This window comes from Bubalus bubalis, chromosome 23 (assembly GCF_019923935.1).
Source record: "Bubalus bubalis isolate 160015118507 breed Murrah chromosome 23, NDDB_SH_1, whole genome shotgun sequence".
In the NCBI taxonomy this organism is placed as follows: domain Eukaryota; kingdom Metazoa; phylum Chordata; class Mammalia; order Artiodactyla; family Bovidae; genus Bubalus; species Bubalus bubalis.
In genome coordinates, this window is record NC_059179.1 from 46,073,006 (window position 1) to 46,091,943 (window position 18,938).

At 46.2% G+C, this 18,938-nt stretch overlaps 1 protein-coding gene across 2 annotated transcripts in view; it reads right to left on the bottom strand.

The window, feature by feature from the left end:
* Nucleotides 1-18,938, bottom strand: part of C23H10orf90 (chromosome 23 C10orf90 homolog) — a 251,960-nt gene that overhangs the window by 79,137 nt on the left and 153,885 nt on the right. For both annotated transcript variants that reach the window (XM_025273904.3, XM_025273906.3), the window contains exon 3: nt 4,806-4,897. In XM_025273904.3, the coding sequence (XP_025129689.3) occupies nt 4,806-4,897 (92 nt within the window). The remainder of the gene's footprint in view (nt 1-4,805; nt 4,898-18,938) is intronic.

Below are 18,938 nucleotides of genomic sequence, written 5' to 3' on the forward strand. Positions count from 1 at the left end.
CCCCTACATATGAACTTTCAAGTTGCAAGCTTGCAAAGATGTAAGCATGTTTCCAGCCCCTGTATGCCAGCTATCGTGCTATACTGCTGTATTTTTCAAGATGCTGTAAGATTAAATTTTTTTTTCTGTTTGTTTTTATGTATACACTACTTGTGTGAAAAAATATTATAAACATATTACAGTACAGTACTAGACAGATTGTGTTAGCTGGGTACCGAGGTTAACTTTGACGGACTTCCAGACTGGACTTACGAACATGCCTTTGGAATGGAACTTTTTCGTAGGCAGGGAACTTACTGTATTTGCTCATCCACTATTTGCTGAGCACCTACTATGTGCCAGGCTCTGTGATGGGTGCTGAATTTGCTGAGCACCTACTATGTGCCAGGCTCTGTGATGGGTGCAGAGGGAACTTCCTGGCTTCATGGAATTAACAGACTGGAGGTCACATCAAGCAGGTCATCAAACTGCCAGGCCAGGGATTATTACATTAAAGTCTACTGAATTTCTTTCAGGTGTTTAGACTCAGTTTTGACAAAAGCCCCAACCAATAAACAGAGAAATTAAAAAGGAAACATTGTATTCTTTGCCCTTCAATCTACATCATGATTGTATGGGCAGTTTTATTTATGAAATCCTATTTTCTCACTGAGACCTAGTAAATAACTAAAGATAAGATCTAAGCTCCTAAAAATCAGCCTCAGTTTCCTAGGGCTGCTTTAACAAAGTACCACAGTCTGTGTGGCTTACACAACAGAAATTTTATTTTCTCACAGTTCTAGAGGGCTTCTTAGGTGGCACTAATGGTAAAGAACCTGCCTGCCGATGCAGGAGACTTAAGAGATGCAGGTTTGATCCCCAGGTCAGGAAGATTCCCTGGAGGAGGGCATGGCAACCCACTCCAGTGGGTACGACTCTTGCCTGGAGAATCCCATGGACAGAGAAGCCTGGTGGGCTACAGTTGGACACAACTGAAGTGACAAAGAGTTGGACACAAATGAAGTGACCTAGCAACAGCAGCTGGAACCTAGAAGTTCAAGATCAAGGTGCCAGCAGCTCTGAGCCTTCTCCGGGTATCTTCAGCGTTCCTTCCCTCTGCGTGTGTCTATGTCCTAAACTTCCTACAAGGACATCAGTCATATTAGATGATGGCCCATCCTCCCTAACAACCTCACTGAGCCTGAATCGTCTCCTTAAAGACCCTGCTCTAAACACACACTCTGAGGTTCTAGTGGGGGGGTGGGGCACAGTTGAGTCCATAACAGACTCCACTACATCACATCAAGTCCTGCTCTCTTCTGGGCTGGGAAACCAGGAGAGGAGACAGACGGGCCACTTGGTATGCCTATCCAGCTAGCGCTTTTCAAACAGGACAAACTTCCTTTAAAAGTAATCACATCTTTTACATCAAATATCTTCCTCAATTAAGCTGTTTCAAGGTGTCACTCCATCTGTCCTTGGTTAACTGAACATGGCTTTGAAACAAGATGTCTTTTATCTAATATAAAATTAACTGATGTAAGAGTTGATTGGAGAGGAAGAAAATAATCTCGTGTGTAAAGTGGAACATTCAAGGTCAGAGAGAGGTCAAATGAGTTGGGTTTTACGTCAGGCTTTTGGTAGTAAATCATCCCTTTCCTGACCATCCCACACAACACTCTCACGTTCATAAATGCTGCTTTAAGATATCAATTTCTTTTAAATGTTTCAAACATGATTCTATAGTGCTGATAATGACTTTCATAGCTTTATGCATTTTATTGATTGTTTTTAACTTTATATTTATGCCTTAAGGCATATTACTAAGAAGGGCTCCGTTTCATAAATTGAAGGATGAGAGAGATAAACAGCAGGTGAGCAGGAAGATCAGATCCTGAACCACGGGAGTAAGGGTGCTTCTATTCCTGGAGCAATTTATTTTCTCCAAATGAATGTGGATCAGCATCAAATCCAATGTATAGCTTTGAAATCTGTATTATCCTCCATGAGACAGTCCTTTCCTTTTCCATAGCTGCTCTGCAAACCACAACTCTATTTGCCGGTGCAGCCTCTGTTGCCACCTCCCGACACACTCTGAAGTTCCCTTTGCATCAGCTGCAAGCGGCTCACTCCCGCTCGGGGGATCTAAAATCATCTTCTCTAGGTCATCTGCCAACCCAGCGGCATCTCATCCTAAGTGTAAGTTCTCAAATGTTCCTCTGGCATGTAACAATAAGGAAAGATGGTTTTAAGACAAAATGGAAAAGTTGGAGATTTTCTCCCTCTCCAACCTGCAGCTCTTATCTTTCCACACATTCACTAGAATCCAGAGGATTCAATGCAGTGTAATATATGACAGTGAAAGTCTGGCAAGAATCTAAATGTTTTTTCAAAGCGGATTGGGTAAGTCAGTCATGGCACGCACGACTGCCTCATATTCTGTAGAAATTAAAACTAAGGATTACAAAGAATTTAAATGATATGGGAAGTTGCCTGTGATAGAATGTTATGTAATATAAGAACACTATAAATGTTGATATACATTACAGTTGCATGTTTAAAAATGCGTGAGAAAAATATGGGAAAGAAATACATAAGTATTTCCTTATTTATATATTCCTACATTTTCCTAAGTGTCTATATGAAATTGCCATTATTTTTGCTATCAGGAAAATTAAAAAAAAATTTTTTTAATAAAACTCAGTTCCATAATTCATTCCTTTTAAGTAATCACTTGGCTGGAGAAGTGCCTACATATCATTTCTATGGCTTCGATGAATTTGAAAGGAAAAGTGATCAATCTTTTGGAGGCTCTGGAGGAGAGGCAGAGATTTATGGTGGTTACAAAGGAAGGGCACCCATTTGGAGTGTTCATCATCTTAGAGCATCCTTATAACACCCACCGAGGGACAAGCCTTAAGAGCTCAAAGTTAGGAGGGAAATTTGAAAGTCACACTACTGTCTTGATCAAAGCAGAGGATCTAGATCATTGCAAAGTAGATGTTTAGAAGGTGTGGTCTCTGAGAGTTAGCCCAGTTATAGATAATGACCAAGTGTAAGTATATGAATATGTGTGTGTGTGTGTGTGTGTGTGTGTGTGTGTGTATTATTGAGATCCAGCCACATGGGTCCAAAGATCTATATCGTGAATGACCAAACTGATTAATTTTAACATCAACCAGAAAGAATGCTGAACTTTACTAGCTCAATGTGAAAAACAGGTGGGAAAGATCTTCAGATGGTATCTTTTTTGTTAAAAAAGCAGCAGCTGACCTCCGCATTATCCTCCACTTCTTAATGGACATCTCCTCCCAGGGATGGTTCTCAGTGGTCCATGGCTCCTCCAACTCATTTCCCTCCCTGCAACCTGGGGTTCTTGTTCCTGCTTTCAGGGAGCACATTAATTATAGTTACACATCTGCACATCTCAGATAGGGAGCTCCGTGTTTGACATAGAAATGGCTTTAAATATTGACGACTAAATCTCAGGACTCAGAATAGTGGCCTTCATCCATTGTGTGAGATTTCAGCCCGGGATCTCTGAGGAAATGTTGAACTTTATTAAACACAAAGTTAAATTAAAGGATAATACCTAAGATAAGTATTTAGGGCACAAAATTATTTTTTACCTTGGCTACATTAATGCTATGAGGGATCAATTCTTATAATTCCACTTTCTCTCATAATTACAAAGTTGGCAGCAGAATTATCATTTGTGAAAGACAAGAGATGCCTTGTAAACTGTAACACTTCAGACAATTCTCTCAGGCAGAAAGTCCATTGTTCAAGTTCTGTTCATTGGAATGAGACTTTCTCTACATCGGCCTTGTCAAGCAAGATCAGAACAAAAGCTCTGGAGCCAGATAGCTTATGAGCTGTGAGATTTGGGCAAGTCGACTACTGGAGCTATTGAAGCTTTCATTTTATCATCTGCAAAATAGGTATAATAACAATACAGTTGTCCCTCAGAATCCAACGGGGGTTGGTTCCAGGACCCCACCTCCTCAGATACCAGAAGCCAAGGAATCTCAAGGCCCTTGTGTAAAATTTCAGAGTGTTTGCAATATAATCTATGCACATCCTCCTGTTTACTTTAAATCATCTCTAGATCATTTATAGCCTGCAATACAGTATAAATGTTATATCGATATGTAAACTGGCGTGTACCATGGTCAAGTTTTGCTCTTTAGAATTTTCTGGGATTCTTTTCCCAAACAGCTTCAATCTGCAGATGGGTGAACCCACAGATGAAGAATCCATGGACATGGAAAGCCAGTGGTCTCTCCTTCCTGGGCTTGTGCTAAGGTGAAGAGTCAGTTAGACAGAGCCTGGCATGCAATATGCTGTCAACATCACCACTGTGTACACAGAGTTCCTTACTGTCTAGCATCAGAAACATTTCATTTTGTGAATATGACCTCTAATTTCCTTCCCTGTGTGAGACCGCTGACATTTTTTGCAGTCGTAACAATCTGTGCTAGCTTGTTAGATTTCAAATTACCTCTTGTCCACCTTCAAAATGCCATATGGCATCATCCGTCCTCTCCAGCAGATTAATTTTGGTTTAAAGTTGAGATTTGATCACCATACTCTCCTTTGATACTGCAAATCTACAAATTATTGGTCAGGATTATAAAAGGATGAATGAATACACACTGCATACTTTAACGTAAAGTCTTAGTCATGATGGTTAGATTTTCTGCTGCGTTGATCCCACTTATGACTAAACAAAATAAAATGCAAACACATCACAAGTAGGCCAGTGATCACGTTTTACAATTGGCTGCATTTTGCTGCCTACTCTAGGAGTTAGAAACATATGTTACCTCAGTGAAGTCAGATCTCTTCTCCGGAACATCAGACTGGAGATTTTTAAGGGCAATTTGATCGTGGGGACGGTACTGGCTGTCCCGTAATCCTAGGCAAAAGGAAATAATATTGCTACTTTTTAGTATACGAAAGGATAAAGTGGAGTATATAACTTTACTATAAAATTTAATGTCACCTACTCAAGTATTATGGGCTTCCCGGGTGGCACCAGTGGTAAAGAACCCGACAATGCCGGAGACATAAGAGACACAGGTTCGATCTCTGGGTCAAGGACAATCCTCTGGAGGAGGGCACGGCAATCCACTCCAGTATTCTTGCCTGGAGAATCCCATGGACTGAGGACCCTGGTGGACTACAGTCCATGGGGTCGCAAAGAGTGGGAAATGATTGAAGCAACTTAGCACGCAAGTATTATATGAACCAATAGTGAATCTAGGCTACTCAGACCCATGAAAAACCTTGTCTGTTCCCCTTATCCACCCCACCCACTCCATGGAGGCTCTGACTTCACTGTTATTCCGTTTGTCAGGCTGCAAGATGCCTTCCTCCATACTGTTGCTTTATGTTCCCAGACTCGGTAATATTAATAAGTGAACAAGTTTAGCCTTCACACACTCACCCATGCTGAGTTTGCACCCAGCAGAAGAGAGAATCATGTCTATGGGTTTCTCAACATCCCTGGAATTAAGAAAGCCTGAACTGCAAGATCAACTTTCATCCAACCTCTTAACACAATCATTCTGGAAGGAGCTGTGAGTGACTCAAACACTGATATGGAAGCTGCTTTGGAATATCTGAGGATAATTTTGTGATGACATTGTGAGGAAAAAATGAGACACCATGGACCACCCTCCACATAAACACCAGCCACAGCAGCAGCCAAGCATATCTTCAGGTCTACGTGCTCAAAGCAGGGGCCAATAATTGTAGAACCTGGGCTCGGGTCCTGGCTCCACCATCCACCGGCTTGGAAACTATGGACAAGTCTATGGGATCGCTCTATGGAATTTCCTCATCCTCCCAACCTGCCCTGCATCCCTCATGGAAAGCTGAGGAGAAGGAAGTCGCACTTTGCGATGCAAGCCTGCAGTATCAGGACGTCTGCCTGGTGTCCTGCTGCCAAAGCAGGAATGTGAGTCGAGCCCAAGAAGGTGGGTAGCCATCAGCCTTCACTGCAACACAGCCCTGGGTTACAGCGTTGCCTTCACAATGCAGCTATTCCAAGGAGAGTGATTTCCCCAAAGATGCAAAGAATGCTTTCCCAGCTGCTTGTGCTGATGACAAGAAAGAAGAGATCTAAGAAAGCAGCTCTCTAGCATCTTTATCAGTTCATAAGAAGGGTTTATTAAAGAATTTAGATAAAATTTCAAGCATCTTATGGGGAAATGATATGCTATAGCATTTTCAAGTTTGGCAGATTTGCAAAAGCATCAGGATATGGCAATTTTGAGGGCCACCATTGACCCATCCAAAACGTATCCATGTCTCGTCTCATCCTTGGTGATAACAGAGCCCCCATCGGATCCACCTAGATGTGTGGCTGTGTCCCCATCTGAGCCTGGAACTGAGTGACAGAGATGTTCATCCAACATGATGTGCACGGATTACTTCCCGTGAAGCACAAATATAAGACTTGAAAGATGTCATGGATTTCTGTGCAGAGTCAATGCATCATGATGAACTGACAATAAAGCTGATGAAGACGGAAATCTCCTGGCTCTGGCCTGTGTTTAAGAACTCTTCAGTCAGCACAGGCCTGGGGCCAGACCAGCCTGTTCTGCATCCCAGCTTGGCCCTGAGCTCACCTGCATAGGGGAGATGCTTGCCCTCCCTCCACGTTATGGATGAGAGTCTTCATCCTTAAAATGCAGGTAATACACCTCCTTCCCAGCCTTGTGATCCATGCACTACAGGTTCTGTATGTTACCAGGGGTGGGATGTGGGGTTCAGTTCAGTCAGTTCAGTTCAGTCAGTTCAGTTCAGTCGCTCAGTCGTGTCCAAATCTCTGCAACCCCATGAATCGCAGCACGCCAGGCCTCCCTGTCCATCACCAACTCCCAGAGTTCACTCAGACTCATGTCCATCGAGTCAGTGATGCCATCCAGCCATCTCATCCTCTGTCGTCCCCTTCTCTTCCTGCCCCCAATCCCTCCCAGCATCAGAGTCTTTTCCAATGAGTCAACTCTTCGCATGAGGTGGCCAAAGTACTGGAGTTTCAGCTTTAGCATCATTCCTTCCAAAGAAATCCCAGGGCTGATCTCCTTTAGAATGGACTGGTTGGATCTCCTTTCAGTCCAAGGGACTCTCAAGAGTCTTCTCCAGCACCACAGTTCAAAAGCGTCAATTCTTTAGTGCTCAGCCTTCTTCACAGTCCAACTCTCACATCCATACCTGACCACAGGAAAAACCATAGCCTTGACTAGATGGACCTTTGTTGGCAAAGTAATGTCTCTGCTTTTGAATATGCTGTCTAGGTTGGTCATAACTTTGTGGTTAATGCTCAGTAAATAACCCTGGTTACGATCATTAATGAGTGGGTCCAAGGCAGTTGCTCCTCTCCCACCCAGACCCAGATGGTCCCTATCATCAAGACATCAGTGGTCACTGAAATCAGACCACAAAGTCCCAGGCTTTCTAACTATGTGTGTGACTTTGGGCAAGTGATTCTGCATCCCTTATCTCCTTGCTATGAAGTGGACATAGTGGGGCTTACTTCACAGAGTTCCTGAAAAAAGGTGCTGCTGATCTAAATAGCACAATGCTCAAAATATAACATGCAATGAACATCACTTCATGGCAAAGAGATGGGGAACCAATGGAAACAGTGACAGACTTTATTTTCTTGGGCTCCAAAAACACTGCGGATGGTGACTGCAGCCATGAAATTAAAAGACACTTGCTCCTTGGAAGAAAGCTATGACAAACCTGGACAGCATATTAGAAAGCAGAGATATTACTTTGCCAACAAAGATCTGTCTACTCAAAGCTATGGTTTTTCCAGTAGTCATGTATGGATGTGAGAGTTGGCCCATAAATAAGACTAGGGGCCAAAGAATTGATGCTTTTGAACTGTGGTGTTGGAGAAGACTCTTGAGAGTCCCTTGGACTGCAGGGAGATCGAACCAGTCAATCCTAAAGGAAATCAACCCTGAATATTCATTGGAAGGACTGGTGCTGAAGCTGAAGCTCCAATTCTTTGGCCACCAGCTGCAAAGAGCTGACTCATTAGAAAAGACCCTGATCCTGGGAAAGATTGTAGGCAGGAGGTGAAGGAGACAACAGAGGATGAGATGGTTGGATGGCATCACTGACTCAATGGACATGAGTTTGAGCAAGCTCCAGGATATGGTGAAGGACAGGGAAACCTGGCGTGCTGCAGTCCATGGGGTTGCAAAGGGTTGGACATGACTGAGTGACTGAACAACAACGACAAACAAACACTAGCTATGGAGAAGTGGCATCTCTAGCAGGGAGGAGTGAGGCTGCCAAAACCAGACAAGCAGGGTCTGTGTATGAGTATCTTCTTGCTGCTGTAACAAATGCCATAAACTTAGTGGGTTAAGCAACACGAATTTATTGTCTTACAGTTGGATGTCTGAGTCCAATACGAGTCTCCCTGGGCTAAAATCAAGGTGTTGCCAAGGCTGCACTTATGTGGGAGGGTCTAGGGGAGACTCTGCTTTTCCTTGCCTTCCAGCCAGCTTCTAGAGACTGCCACATTCCTTGGTTCATGATCCCTCATCACTCCAAACTTTTTTACATTATCACATCTCTGTGATCCTCCTATTCCTTCTTATAAGGACCCTTCTGATTAGACTGGGCTACCCAGATAATACAGGACACTCTTCTCTTCTTAGGTGGGTTCTTAATTCCACCTGCAGAGTACCTTTTGCCATTTTTTTCTTTCTTTTTTTTTTTAGTTGCTAAGTCATGTCCAACTCCTTTGTGATCCCATGGGCTAAAGCCCACCAGGCTTCTTGGGATTTCCCAGGTAAGAATACTAGAGTGGGTTGCCATTTCCTTCTCCAAGGGGTTTTCCCAACCCAGGGACTGAACCCGCATCTCCTGCTTGGCCGGTGGATTTTTTCCCACTGAGCCACTTAAAAGGTAATATATTCACAGGTTCTAGGCAAGAGGATGTGGACATAACTTGTGAGACCATTATGCTACCCATCACAGCCTAGTTGAGGAGACTGAGGTAGATGTATTGGCTGGAATGTAGGGTCTTTAAAATGATGACTCTATAGGAAAGTTCTTAAAATGTCACTTAAACTGAAAGGAAGGAATCAAAGTCTTATGAACCCCATGATTACAACATTAAAATTTTTTTTTAATGTTTGTGGGAATCCACACAAATGGCAAAGCTGTAACTTAGAGTTATGAGCCTGTTTTTGAGTAAAATTGAGGTGTGATTACAGCCATGCATGCATTAATTGAGCCTGATCAATTAATGACCCAAAAGCCATAAGAGAGCTTACTAGGCTGGGCTTCCCTCATAGCTCAGTCGGTAAAGAATCTGCCTGCAATGTAGGAAAACTGGGTTCGATTACTGGGTCTGGAAGATCCCCTCCACTAGAGAAGGGAATGGCAACCCCCTCTAGTATTCTTGCCTGGAGAATCCCAGGCACAGACAAGCTGAGCGGGCCACAGTCTATGGGGTCCCAAGAGTCGGACACCACTGAGTGACTAAACCACCAGATTGGTTAAAAGTAGAGACTTTACATAAAGAAAGACCTTGATCCAACTCTGTCTCTGACACTAACCATTTGGGCAATTGAGGTCATTTGGGGCAACTTTCTTAAATTGTCAATCTTACTTCCCCACATGTCAGGAGACACAAGACTTGTCTCCTAGGGTGTTACAAGGAATAAGTGATGACAAATACCAAGAACTGAGCAGAGTTCCTGGCACATGGTGACACGTCCCCTGTCCCTTCCCACCTGACCACATCACTACCATTACTGAGAAAGTGCCCCCTGCACTGGGGCCCCCACCCTGCCATCTCTTACTAAGGCAAAGCTGGTGGACATTTGAGGCAGGCTACCAAGAACAAGGCTGAAGGGAGTTTGGGCATTTTCCAGCAGCTGGGATCCAGGTTTTCAAAACAGATATCTGCAGAAACCAGGACCCATGGCACCTGGCCTAAGTCTCTGGAGGACATACTGCTGCCTGAGCAGGAGGGGCCAGCCCGTCTGCTTCTTCCCCTGCAGCTGGCCTGTCCCAGAGCTCTCACAGGGCAGGTGCCTGTCTGCGGGCCAGCAGGTCAGTCTCACTCTGCAGCTGGAGACCATCCTGGTGAAAAGGACACTGGCAGAGGGTGGACCCTGGGCACCTGGAGTCAGGCAACCTGGGTCCAAGTGCTAGTAACTAGAGTGCTGAGTAACTAGAACGCAGAGCTGACCCTGTTCCCGCCCCGTTGCCTGGCTGCCCCCAACTGCAGGGAGGCGGCTGTCAGAGGCTCACAGCTTTGCTCTTCTCTGAGAACCATCCTCGACAGCAGGCTTCCTCAACCTTGGCCCACAGCTGGTGGGGACTCAGAGGGGTACAACAGCCAGGGCAACACTGCGGTTTGCTCCAGAGCATAACCCGAGGGCCAGCCTGCCCCTGGGGCCCATCTGCCGCCCCCCACAGCTTCCCCATCAGGCCTCTCTCACTCTCTGGGTTCTGTCCTCAAGGGCACCCTCCCCCTCACACCCCTTAATTCCCACCCCAGGCTCTGCCTCTTGGAAACTCGACATGCTGGCATCTCACTGTGCTGACCAAGCGCGGGGGCTCTCAGTGTGGGTCCCCAGACCTGCAGGCCCAGTATCATGGGGTGACGTCAGAAATCCACAGTGTCAGGCCCCGCCTCCTGACCTGCAGACCCACTGATCCAGAAACTCTGGGGGAGAGGGGCAGAGTGCACCTCATGGGCCTGATGGAGCCTTCTGGTTCACTTCACGCCGCTTCACCCCAAGGGCACTGTGGGTCCTAGACGATCAAGCGCCTGCACAGATGGTGACTTGAGGCCCTAGAATGAAGCCAGAGCTCTTCTGACTCACAGTCATCCCACAGCTTTTGGAGAACACACCGAGGGGATGGCAATGGGACTTTTCCTCAATGTCTTTAATTAGAACGAAGCCATCAATGATGGCAGCATGCAGTTACTTTGAAACAAACTAAAACTCATTCCCCAGGGGGAAATCAGATTGCCAATGTAAGGAAGTTGCCCAAAATGACCTCCATTGCCCAGATGGTTAGTGTCAGAGACAGATTTGGATCAGGATCTTTCTTTACTTAAAGTCTCTACTTTTTACCAGTTTAGTCACTCAGTCCTGTCGACTCTTACAACCCCATAGACTGTAGCCCGCCAGGTTCCTCTGTGCCTGGTATTCTCCAGGCAAGCATACTGGAGTGGGTTACCATTCCCTTCTCCAGGGGATCTTCCTGACCCAGGAACTATTCCCAGGTCTCCTGCACTGCAGGCAGTTTCTTTACTGACTGAGCTAGGAAGGAAGCTCTTGACCCAGGCATTGCTGGTTAAGGAATGGGTTGAGTCTGGTGCCCAGTGTTCTCTGCCCGGGGAGGGGTCATGGCACAGGCAAGTCAGATGAGGGCTTCTCTTCCATGATCGTTGGAAAGATGGAACAGGATTCCACCTCCAGCAGCCTGAGTCCTTCCTCCAAAGCCACAGAGGCCTCCCTGGAGGCTAAGAGAGTCTGAGCAACATGAAACTGAACACACCATGAGGCCTTGAACCAGACTCTCCTGGAATCTAACTTCCTCCCTGGAGGAAAGTGTGCTTCAGGGATAGGTTCCACCTGCCTGTGAGTTTAAGCCTTCCTCAGGGTGATGGGGGCCCCAGGGTGGGGTGGCAAAGGTGGTGAGATGCTGTCTTGTCCCATGACTCTAAGAGGAACTCAGCTGGCATCCCAGGAAGCCACCGGGAGAGCCCCACCAGCGAGGGACCTGGGAAAGGTGTGGGATGGGGTGAACATAGGCAAAAGGGGACACTGGGTCGGGAGAAGGTGGTGCTGCCCACGCAGAGGTAAAAGAGGAAGGTGGAAGTGTCTACAGGGACTGTGTGAGAGGGAATCCTGCAAATCAGGAGACCGCAAGCAGCATGCTGGGTAAAGCCTGGGATACAGGTAAGGAGCTGCATACAATTCTCACGGGGCACCCAGCCTGCTTGAGCTGTCTGTGCAGAAATAGCCGACAAGCCACATCATGCACTGCCTAATGAATCCATCCATCAACGTCGCGTGTAAATGATGAACCCCAGGCTTCCGTTGGTTCAGAGAGCTCGCTTGTTTTCATGTCTCTATCGTGTGTATCAGGGACGCAGACAGGACATCCGCATCCCCACCTGGTAGACTGTAAATGCTTTCCCTCATTTCCAGTCTAATAGGAGGTGAGGAATTTTCACTTGACTTCAACATGACTGCATCTGAATCTTTTCAGTAGGTATTTCTCAGACAGAATTAAAGACCTGAATAAAGACTTCTCAGCCCTGAATTAAAGCCATCACCTCTGTGAGGGTTGACCCTGTTAACTACCCACTGCCTCTGGACCACCTTCCCATGGTTTACTTCTGGGGTCTTCTCACCGTCTTCCTCCCTCTTGGCTACCATGTCTTCCTTTCTTTTGCATTCTCTCCTTGACACCCTCCCTTCTGGATCCTCCTGCCGAGTCTCAGACCACTGCCGAGGCAGGATCCAGAGCCCAGCCGTGGCCACTAGCCCTTAGAAGCAGTGACCTCCAAGTCTCCGCAAGCTTCATTTGGGGGGACTTTCCTGGTGGGCTGGGGGTTAAGAATCCGCCTTCCAGTGCAGGGGTTCAGGGAACTAGGATATTACATGCTGCAAAGAAACAGCTCGCACACTTCAATTACTGAGCCCTTGTGCACTGGAGTCCAGATGCCACAGGGAAATATCTCACATTTTGTAGAGAAGACCCCAAATGCCACAAATGAGACCAGACTCCACCAAATAAATAGATAAATATTTTTTTAAATAAAGATACTTGTCAGTAGATTAAACACACACACACACAGCTTTTCCAAAAGGAGATCAACCAGCTTCTCTTGAGCTGCCGCCACTGACATCTCCTCCCCCGCTGCCCCTCCGTCTCCCTCCCTCCCCCTTCCTTTCCTCCTCCTCACCCCCCAGGTCCATTTTCTCAGCACGTGGCCACCATCCTCCCATCACCCACAATGGAAACCAGGGTTCCACCTCCACACCCACCTCCAACGTCCAGTTACAAGTCTTGATTTATCATGAAAGATGCTCTGCCTCATCCCATCAGCTTAATCTTGCCTGAGCTGCCTGGTCTCGGCAAGGTCACAATCAAGGGGTGACCCTTCCAGCCTCGTCTGCATCAGGTTCTCCCAAATCCCCTTGATGTTGTCAGTGTGTGACCTTGTGAAGATCACACACTCCTTTGAGAACTCTAATAAAAAGGATACATTTCCCCCAAGAACAGAACCTAGGAAACATACACATAACAAACTGAGCCCATGTGCAGACAGTGCTGGGGGCTCAAGGAGACCAGGATACGGCCATACGTCCAGACAGAACTATAATCCAAGAAGATGCACACACCCCTACGTTCACAGCAGCACGATTCACAGCAGCCAAGACATGGAGACAACCTAGATGTCCACTGACAGATGAATGATCAAGATGTGGCGCATATATACAGGGGAATATTACCCAGCCATAAAAGAGAGAAAGAATGCCATTTGCAGCAGCATGGATGACCTAGAGACTGTCATACTAAGAGAAGTCAGCAAAGGAAGACAAATATCATAAGATAGCCCTTAATTTAAAATATGATGCAAATGAATTTACCTTCCAAACAGAAACAGACTCACAGACATAAAGAACACGCTTGTGGTTGCCAGTGGGGAGGGTGCGAAAGCAATGGATCGGGCGTTTGGGATGAGCAGATACAAGCTAGTATATAGAGAATGGATAGAAAACAACAAGCTCCCACTGTATAGCACACGGAGCTATATTCAATATCCGGTGATCAATCATAAAGGGAAAGAACGCATGTACATGTGAAACTGCATCATTTTGGTGTGCAGCAGAAGTAGCTCAACATTCTAAATCAACTATACTTCTATAAAATAAATTCTAAAAAATAAATAATCCAAAGACTTTGAAGTTAAAAAAAAATTGTATTATTTCCATGAATGTAGCTAATAAAATCTCTCCAAGTTTCAAAAAAAAAATTTTTTTTTAATTAAAAAACAGAGTCCAAGATAGAAATCCTTAAAATGAGCCCCTTCTCCTTCCTGGATGTGGCTGCTTTGACGTCTCTGTGACCATGGCCTTGGCTGCCTCCTGCCCAGCTCTCCCAGGGGGCTCACCCCTCGCCCTCTGCACAGCCCAGGGTCACCACTGCTCAGCAGGGCTCCTAGGTCTGCCCGCACCGTACATGCCTTCCCATCTGTGCAGCCACCTGTGTTCCTTTCCTAGAGCTGCCACAACAAATGAGCACAACGGGCGAGTTACAACAGCAGGAGTTTATTGTCTCACAGTCCTGGAGGTCAGACGTCTGACGCGAAGCTGCTGGCAGGGCCATGCTCCCTCTGAAGGATGCAGGGAGCATCCTTCCTTGCCGCTTCCTGCTTCTGGTGGCTGCTGGCAACCCCTGGCACTCCTCAGCTTGTGGCAGCATCACTCGTCTGCCTTCATCCTCATGTGGCCATCCTCCCTTTGTCTCTACTTCTCCAAACTCTCTTATTACAATGACCCCAGTCACTGGATGGAAGGCTCACCCCAAGCCAGTATGACCTCATCCTGACTACACCTGCAAAGACCTTGTTTCCAAATCCAGTCCGTTCACAGGTTAGGGCTTGAGCACAACTTCGGAGAGACACAATCTAACCCGGCACGGTGCCCCCAACAGGCCGCCATCACCGCGAGTTCTCACTACACTGCCCTGTAATCATCTGGGCGGGGGTCTGTCCCCTCAAGTTGATGGAGGCCTTTAGAGGGCACCTCATCATCACCTTCCCTCCCATGCCCAGCGCAGTGCCTGCCAACCGAAGACCTTCACCAGCTGTTGACTGAACGAATAAATCATTTTGCATTTTGATAGGCATTATATCTATGGGAGACAATCAGAACATACCCTCCTCAGACAGCTTGATCATATTCCACTGATGTTTCAAAGACATTTTACTTAGATTCAAAGGTCTGTTAATGGCAGAGATATACTGGGCCAAGGGGAAGAAAAATTGGCCACAGTTCACATCCGTAACTCCTCTCGGAATGAGTCAGGCTCCCACCTTCCATGGTGGGCTGAAGAACCTCCTAACACTCTACCAGTGATGAAGTCACCAGAATGTTTCCATGGCAACCAGGGAGAGGGTGAGGAGTCCACCCTGTGCTATTTCTCCTGAGAAGAAATAGCAATCATCACTTTGACGTTTATATCTGAGGCTTTGTTGACAAGTTAAAATAAAAAGTTTGTGCAACCATTAAGTTTTCTGCAGAGCACTGTTAGATGTGAGACAACAATTTTATCTACTGCCTACATTCAGATACACATTTCCCCTCAACTTCTCATTACTTTTTTATTTTTTACCTTGTTTTGATGATGCTGGTTCTCTTGCCAGGCAGCATTTTTTTACTGTGGATATGTTCCCTCACTATTAAAATACATTCAGATAGCATCACAATGTTAATTTGTTTATCCTACTTGTAATACATGTTACCAATTTTTACAAAGTGGCTTATCTAGAAACTTGGGCAACAGGGCAGTCTGTGTACCATGCAAGCTATTACAGGAATGATCAATTCCAACAATTTAACAAAGCACCTTTGACACTGAATTATAATGAATATTATTTTATAATTTATACCCAATCACATTTGAGGTGGCCTATAATTAACATCACGGATAAAAGCCAGCAAAACTGATAAAAGACACAAGTAATGAACTGGAGAACTCATTGGACCATAAAGCCTGGGCTAAAGATGACCCTGGCACAGAAGAACCACAAACTAAGGGTGCGTTTGCAGCAGCCAAGGCCAAAGAGGGGAACATGATAAATTGCATAACTCATTGCCTTTCAAATGAAATACACTGTTTCATACAGAGAGTGGTTTTATACTCTGGGATAAGGCACTGTTAGTATGGGTCATTAGATAAATGGACAGCACCTTCGTAAGTTGGTTCATAAACACCAGGACAGTGTAAAATTCACTGGACAACCCCAAGGTACTTTGAGTCAGGTCAATGTCACTCATTATAGTTGTTCAGTCACTAAGTTATGTCTGACTCTTTGTGATTCCATGGACTGCAGCATGCCACGCTTCCCTGTCCTTCATTATCTCCCAGAGTTTGCTCAAACTCATGCCCATTGACTCGGTGATGCCATCCAACCATCTGATTCTCTGCCACCCTCTTCTCCTTTTGCCTTCAATCTTTCCCAGCATCAGGGTCTTTTCTAATGAATTGCTTTTTCACACCAGGTGGGCAAAGTATTGGAGCTTCAGCTTCAGTATCAATCTTTCCAATGAATATTCAGGGTTGATTTCCTTTAGGATTGACTGGTTTGATCTCCTTGCTGTCCAAGGGCCTCTCAAGTATTATCTAGCACCACAATTCAAAAGCATCAGTTCTTCGGTGCTCCGCCTTCTCTGTGGTCCAACTCTCACATCCATACATGACTGCTGGAAAAACTATAGCTTTGACTAGATGGACCTTTGTCAGCAAAGTGATGTCTCTGCTTTTTAATTCACTGTCTAGGTTTGTCGTAGCTTTCCTTCCAAGAAGCAAGGGTCTTTTAATTTCAATGTCAGTATTACATCATAAAGGCTGAAATTTAGTATGCGATCAAGGCAAGACAGATTTTGGATACAAAGGTTACCTCCTTTAACACTCAGAATGACCTTTGGAGGAAAGCACAGTTATCACCCCCATTTTACAGATGAGAAAGTTGGACCTCCTTGAAGTAACCTGCCAAGCATCACTCAATCCAATAAGGCTCAAGCTGAGAGTTTGCAATATGAATGATCATTGTACACACAGAAAAGGTAGAAATGGGGCCTAATCTGTAGGATCTGATAACCTCTTTCATGAAGCTTGAGAAAGGGGACAGAACATGCTGGCTTTAGATGTCAGGGCTAGGTGACACCTGGCCCTCCCACATTCTAAGGATGTTTGCGCCTCAGTTAAAGGGGCAAACTGAAGGGCAGGGAACCATGAAAAGAAAGGTTTTCACCAGCCCAGCACTCTGCCTGTCAACAACGGCCCCCCATCAAAAAATGGAAGGTGTTGTTAGCCAGTTTTATATAATTTTCACCTCTCCCAGAAAATGGTGGAGCATAATACAGACTTGTCTAATAGTGAGTAAAAACCTGCCCACTAATTTTGTAGCTACTCTGGCTCTAGCTGACTTCCAAGACACCTGGAACTGGAGGAACCAGGCCTCTGCCCTTGGTGTCCAGGCTTGGCTCCAGGGTCAGCGTTTTGTGAGGTGGGAGCCAGGTCTCCCCTGGAGGACCGGGTAAGACCACTGCGTGCAGGACTGTCCACCCAAACATGCTTGTGCGCATGTGCCAGCCTTCGAGCCCCTGAGACTCTGCTCGCGAGTCGGCCTTGGTGGGATCGTGCCACGGCCCCAGTTCAGTCAACAGTTTCTGGGAATCTGATGTCTTTGAAGACCTGACTCAGGTGCTGGGCTGAGCACAGGAGAGCTTTAAAGATGAGCAGAGCACAGGAGTCCCCGTCTTTAAAGACCGCAGAGTCTGAAAAAGGAATAAGACGCATAACGAGACTTTTCAGTGCAAGGTAGATTTCCCCTCATGGGCTCCCCACCCCCCTTAATTGTGGTAAAACACACACACACCCAAAAACATTAAATCTACCATCCTAGCCATTTTTAAGTGTCCAGTTCTGTGGCAGTAAGCACATCCAGCTACACCGTGTTGGGCACCCATCACCCTCATCCGTCCAGAGAACTTTTTCATCACCTGAACCAGAGCTCTGTCCACTTTAAACCATGACCATCTGCCCCGCCCCCAGCCCAGGACCGCTGCTGTTCTCTTTTCTCTCTCCATACATTTGACCATCACAGGGACCTCACGTAAGTGGAATTATCTGGTGACTGTCCTGCTGTGACTGCCTTATTTTACCCAACCCAACGTCTTCAAAGTTCGTCCATGTTGTCTCATGTGTCAGAATCTCCTCCCTTTTAAATGGTGAATGATATTCCATTGTATGGATGGACCATACTTGTGTGAACATCCGTTCATCTGGCAATGGACCCTTGGGTTAACGCTGCTGTGAGCGTGACTATACAAACACCACTTCCACACCCTGCTTGCAGTTCTTTCCCCGGCCTGTCTTCTGCCTTTCATTCTGTGGTCCTGCCTTGGTTTTATTACCTAATTTGTTCTTAGCAAACATTAGAGAGCTTTTGCAATGGGTAGGAAGGGCAAAGAGCTAGTCACTTGGATAGATGAGTTTAGTAGTCATCTTCCTACCTTCCCTGGTGGCTCAGAGGGTAAAGTGTCTGCCTGCAATGTGGGAGACCTGCAATGTTCAATCCCTGGGTCGGGAAGATCCCCTGGAGAAGGAAAAGGTAACCCACTCCGGTACTCTTGCCTGGAAAACCCCATGGACGGAGAAGCCTTATAGGCTACAGTCCATGGGGTCGCAAAGAGTCGGACACGACCGAGCAACTTCACTTTCTTACCTTCCTACCCTTGTGCAGGGGGAGGGTCAGAGGAGACGGAGTGGGTCTCACTTTAAGCCGTCAGCACTGGGAAGTGGTTAAACATAGGTGGTCTCTGTCATGTAACCTAACCCAGACAAGCTCAACTTGGGCTCCAACCTGAAAGGGAGAGAAAGTGCCATCACCACCACCACCACCACCATCCCCTACCTGCTTCTGAGTCCGTGAGCTGGGAGGAGAGCAGCAGGGCGAGGGGTCTGCTGGGCTTCTCAAGGACACACAGCCTCACCTAAGCAGAGGGCGTGGCAGTGGACAACAAGAAGGAGCCGTGGGAGAGGGAGAAAGAGGAGGATTTTTCCTCCTTTGTTTTGTCCCAACACAGCACGGTTCAGCAGGCAGAGTCCAGACAAGCAGCTGAGACCCTGGGCTCGGGTCCCAGCTGCCGTTCAGCGGTGAC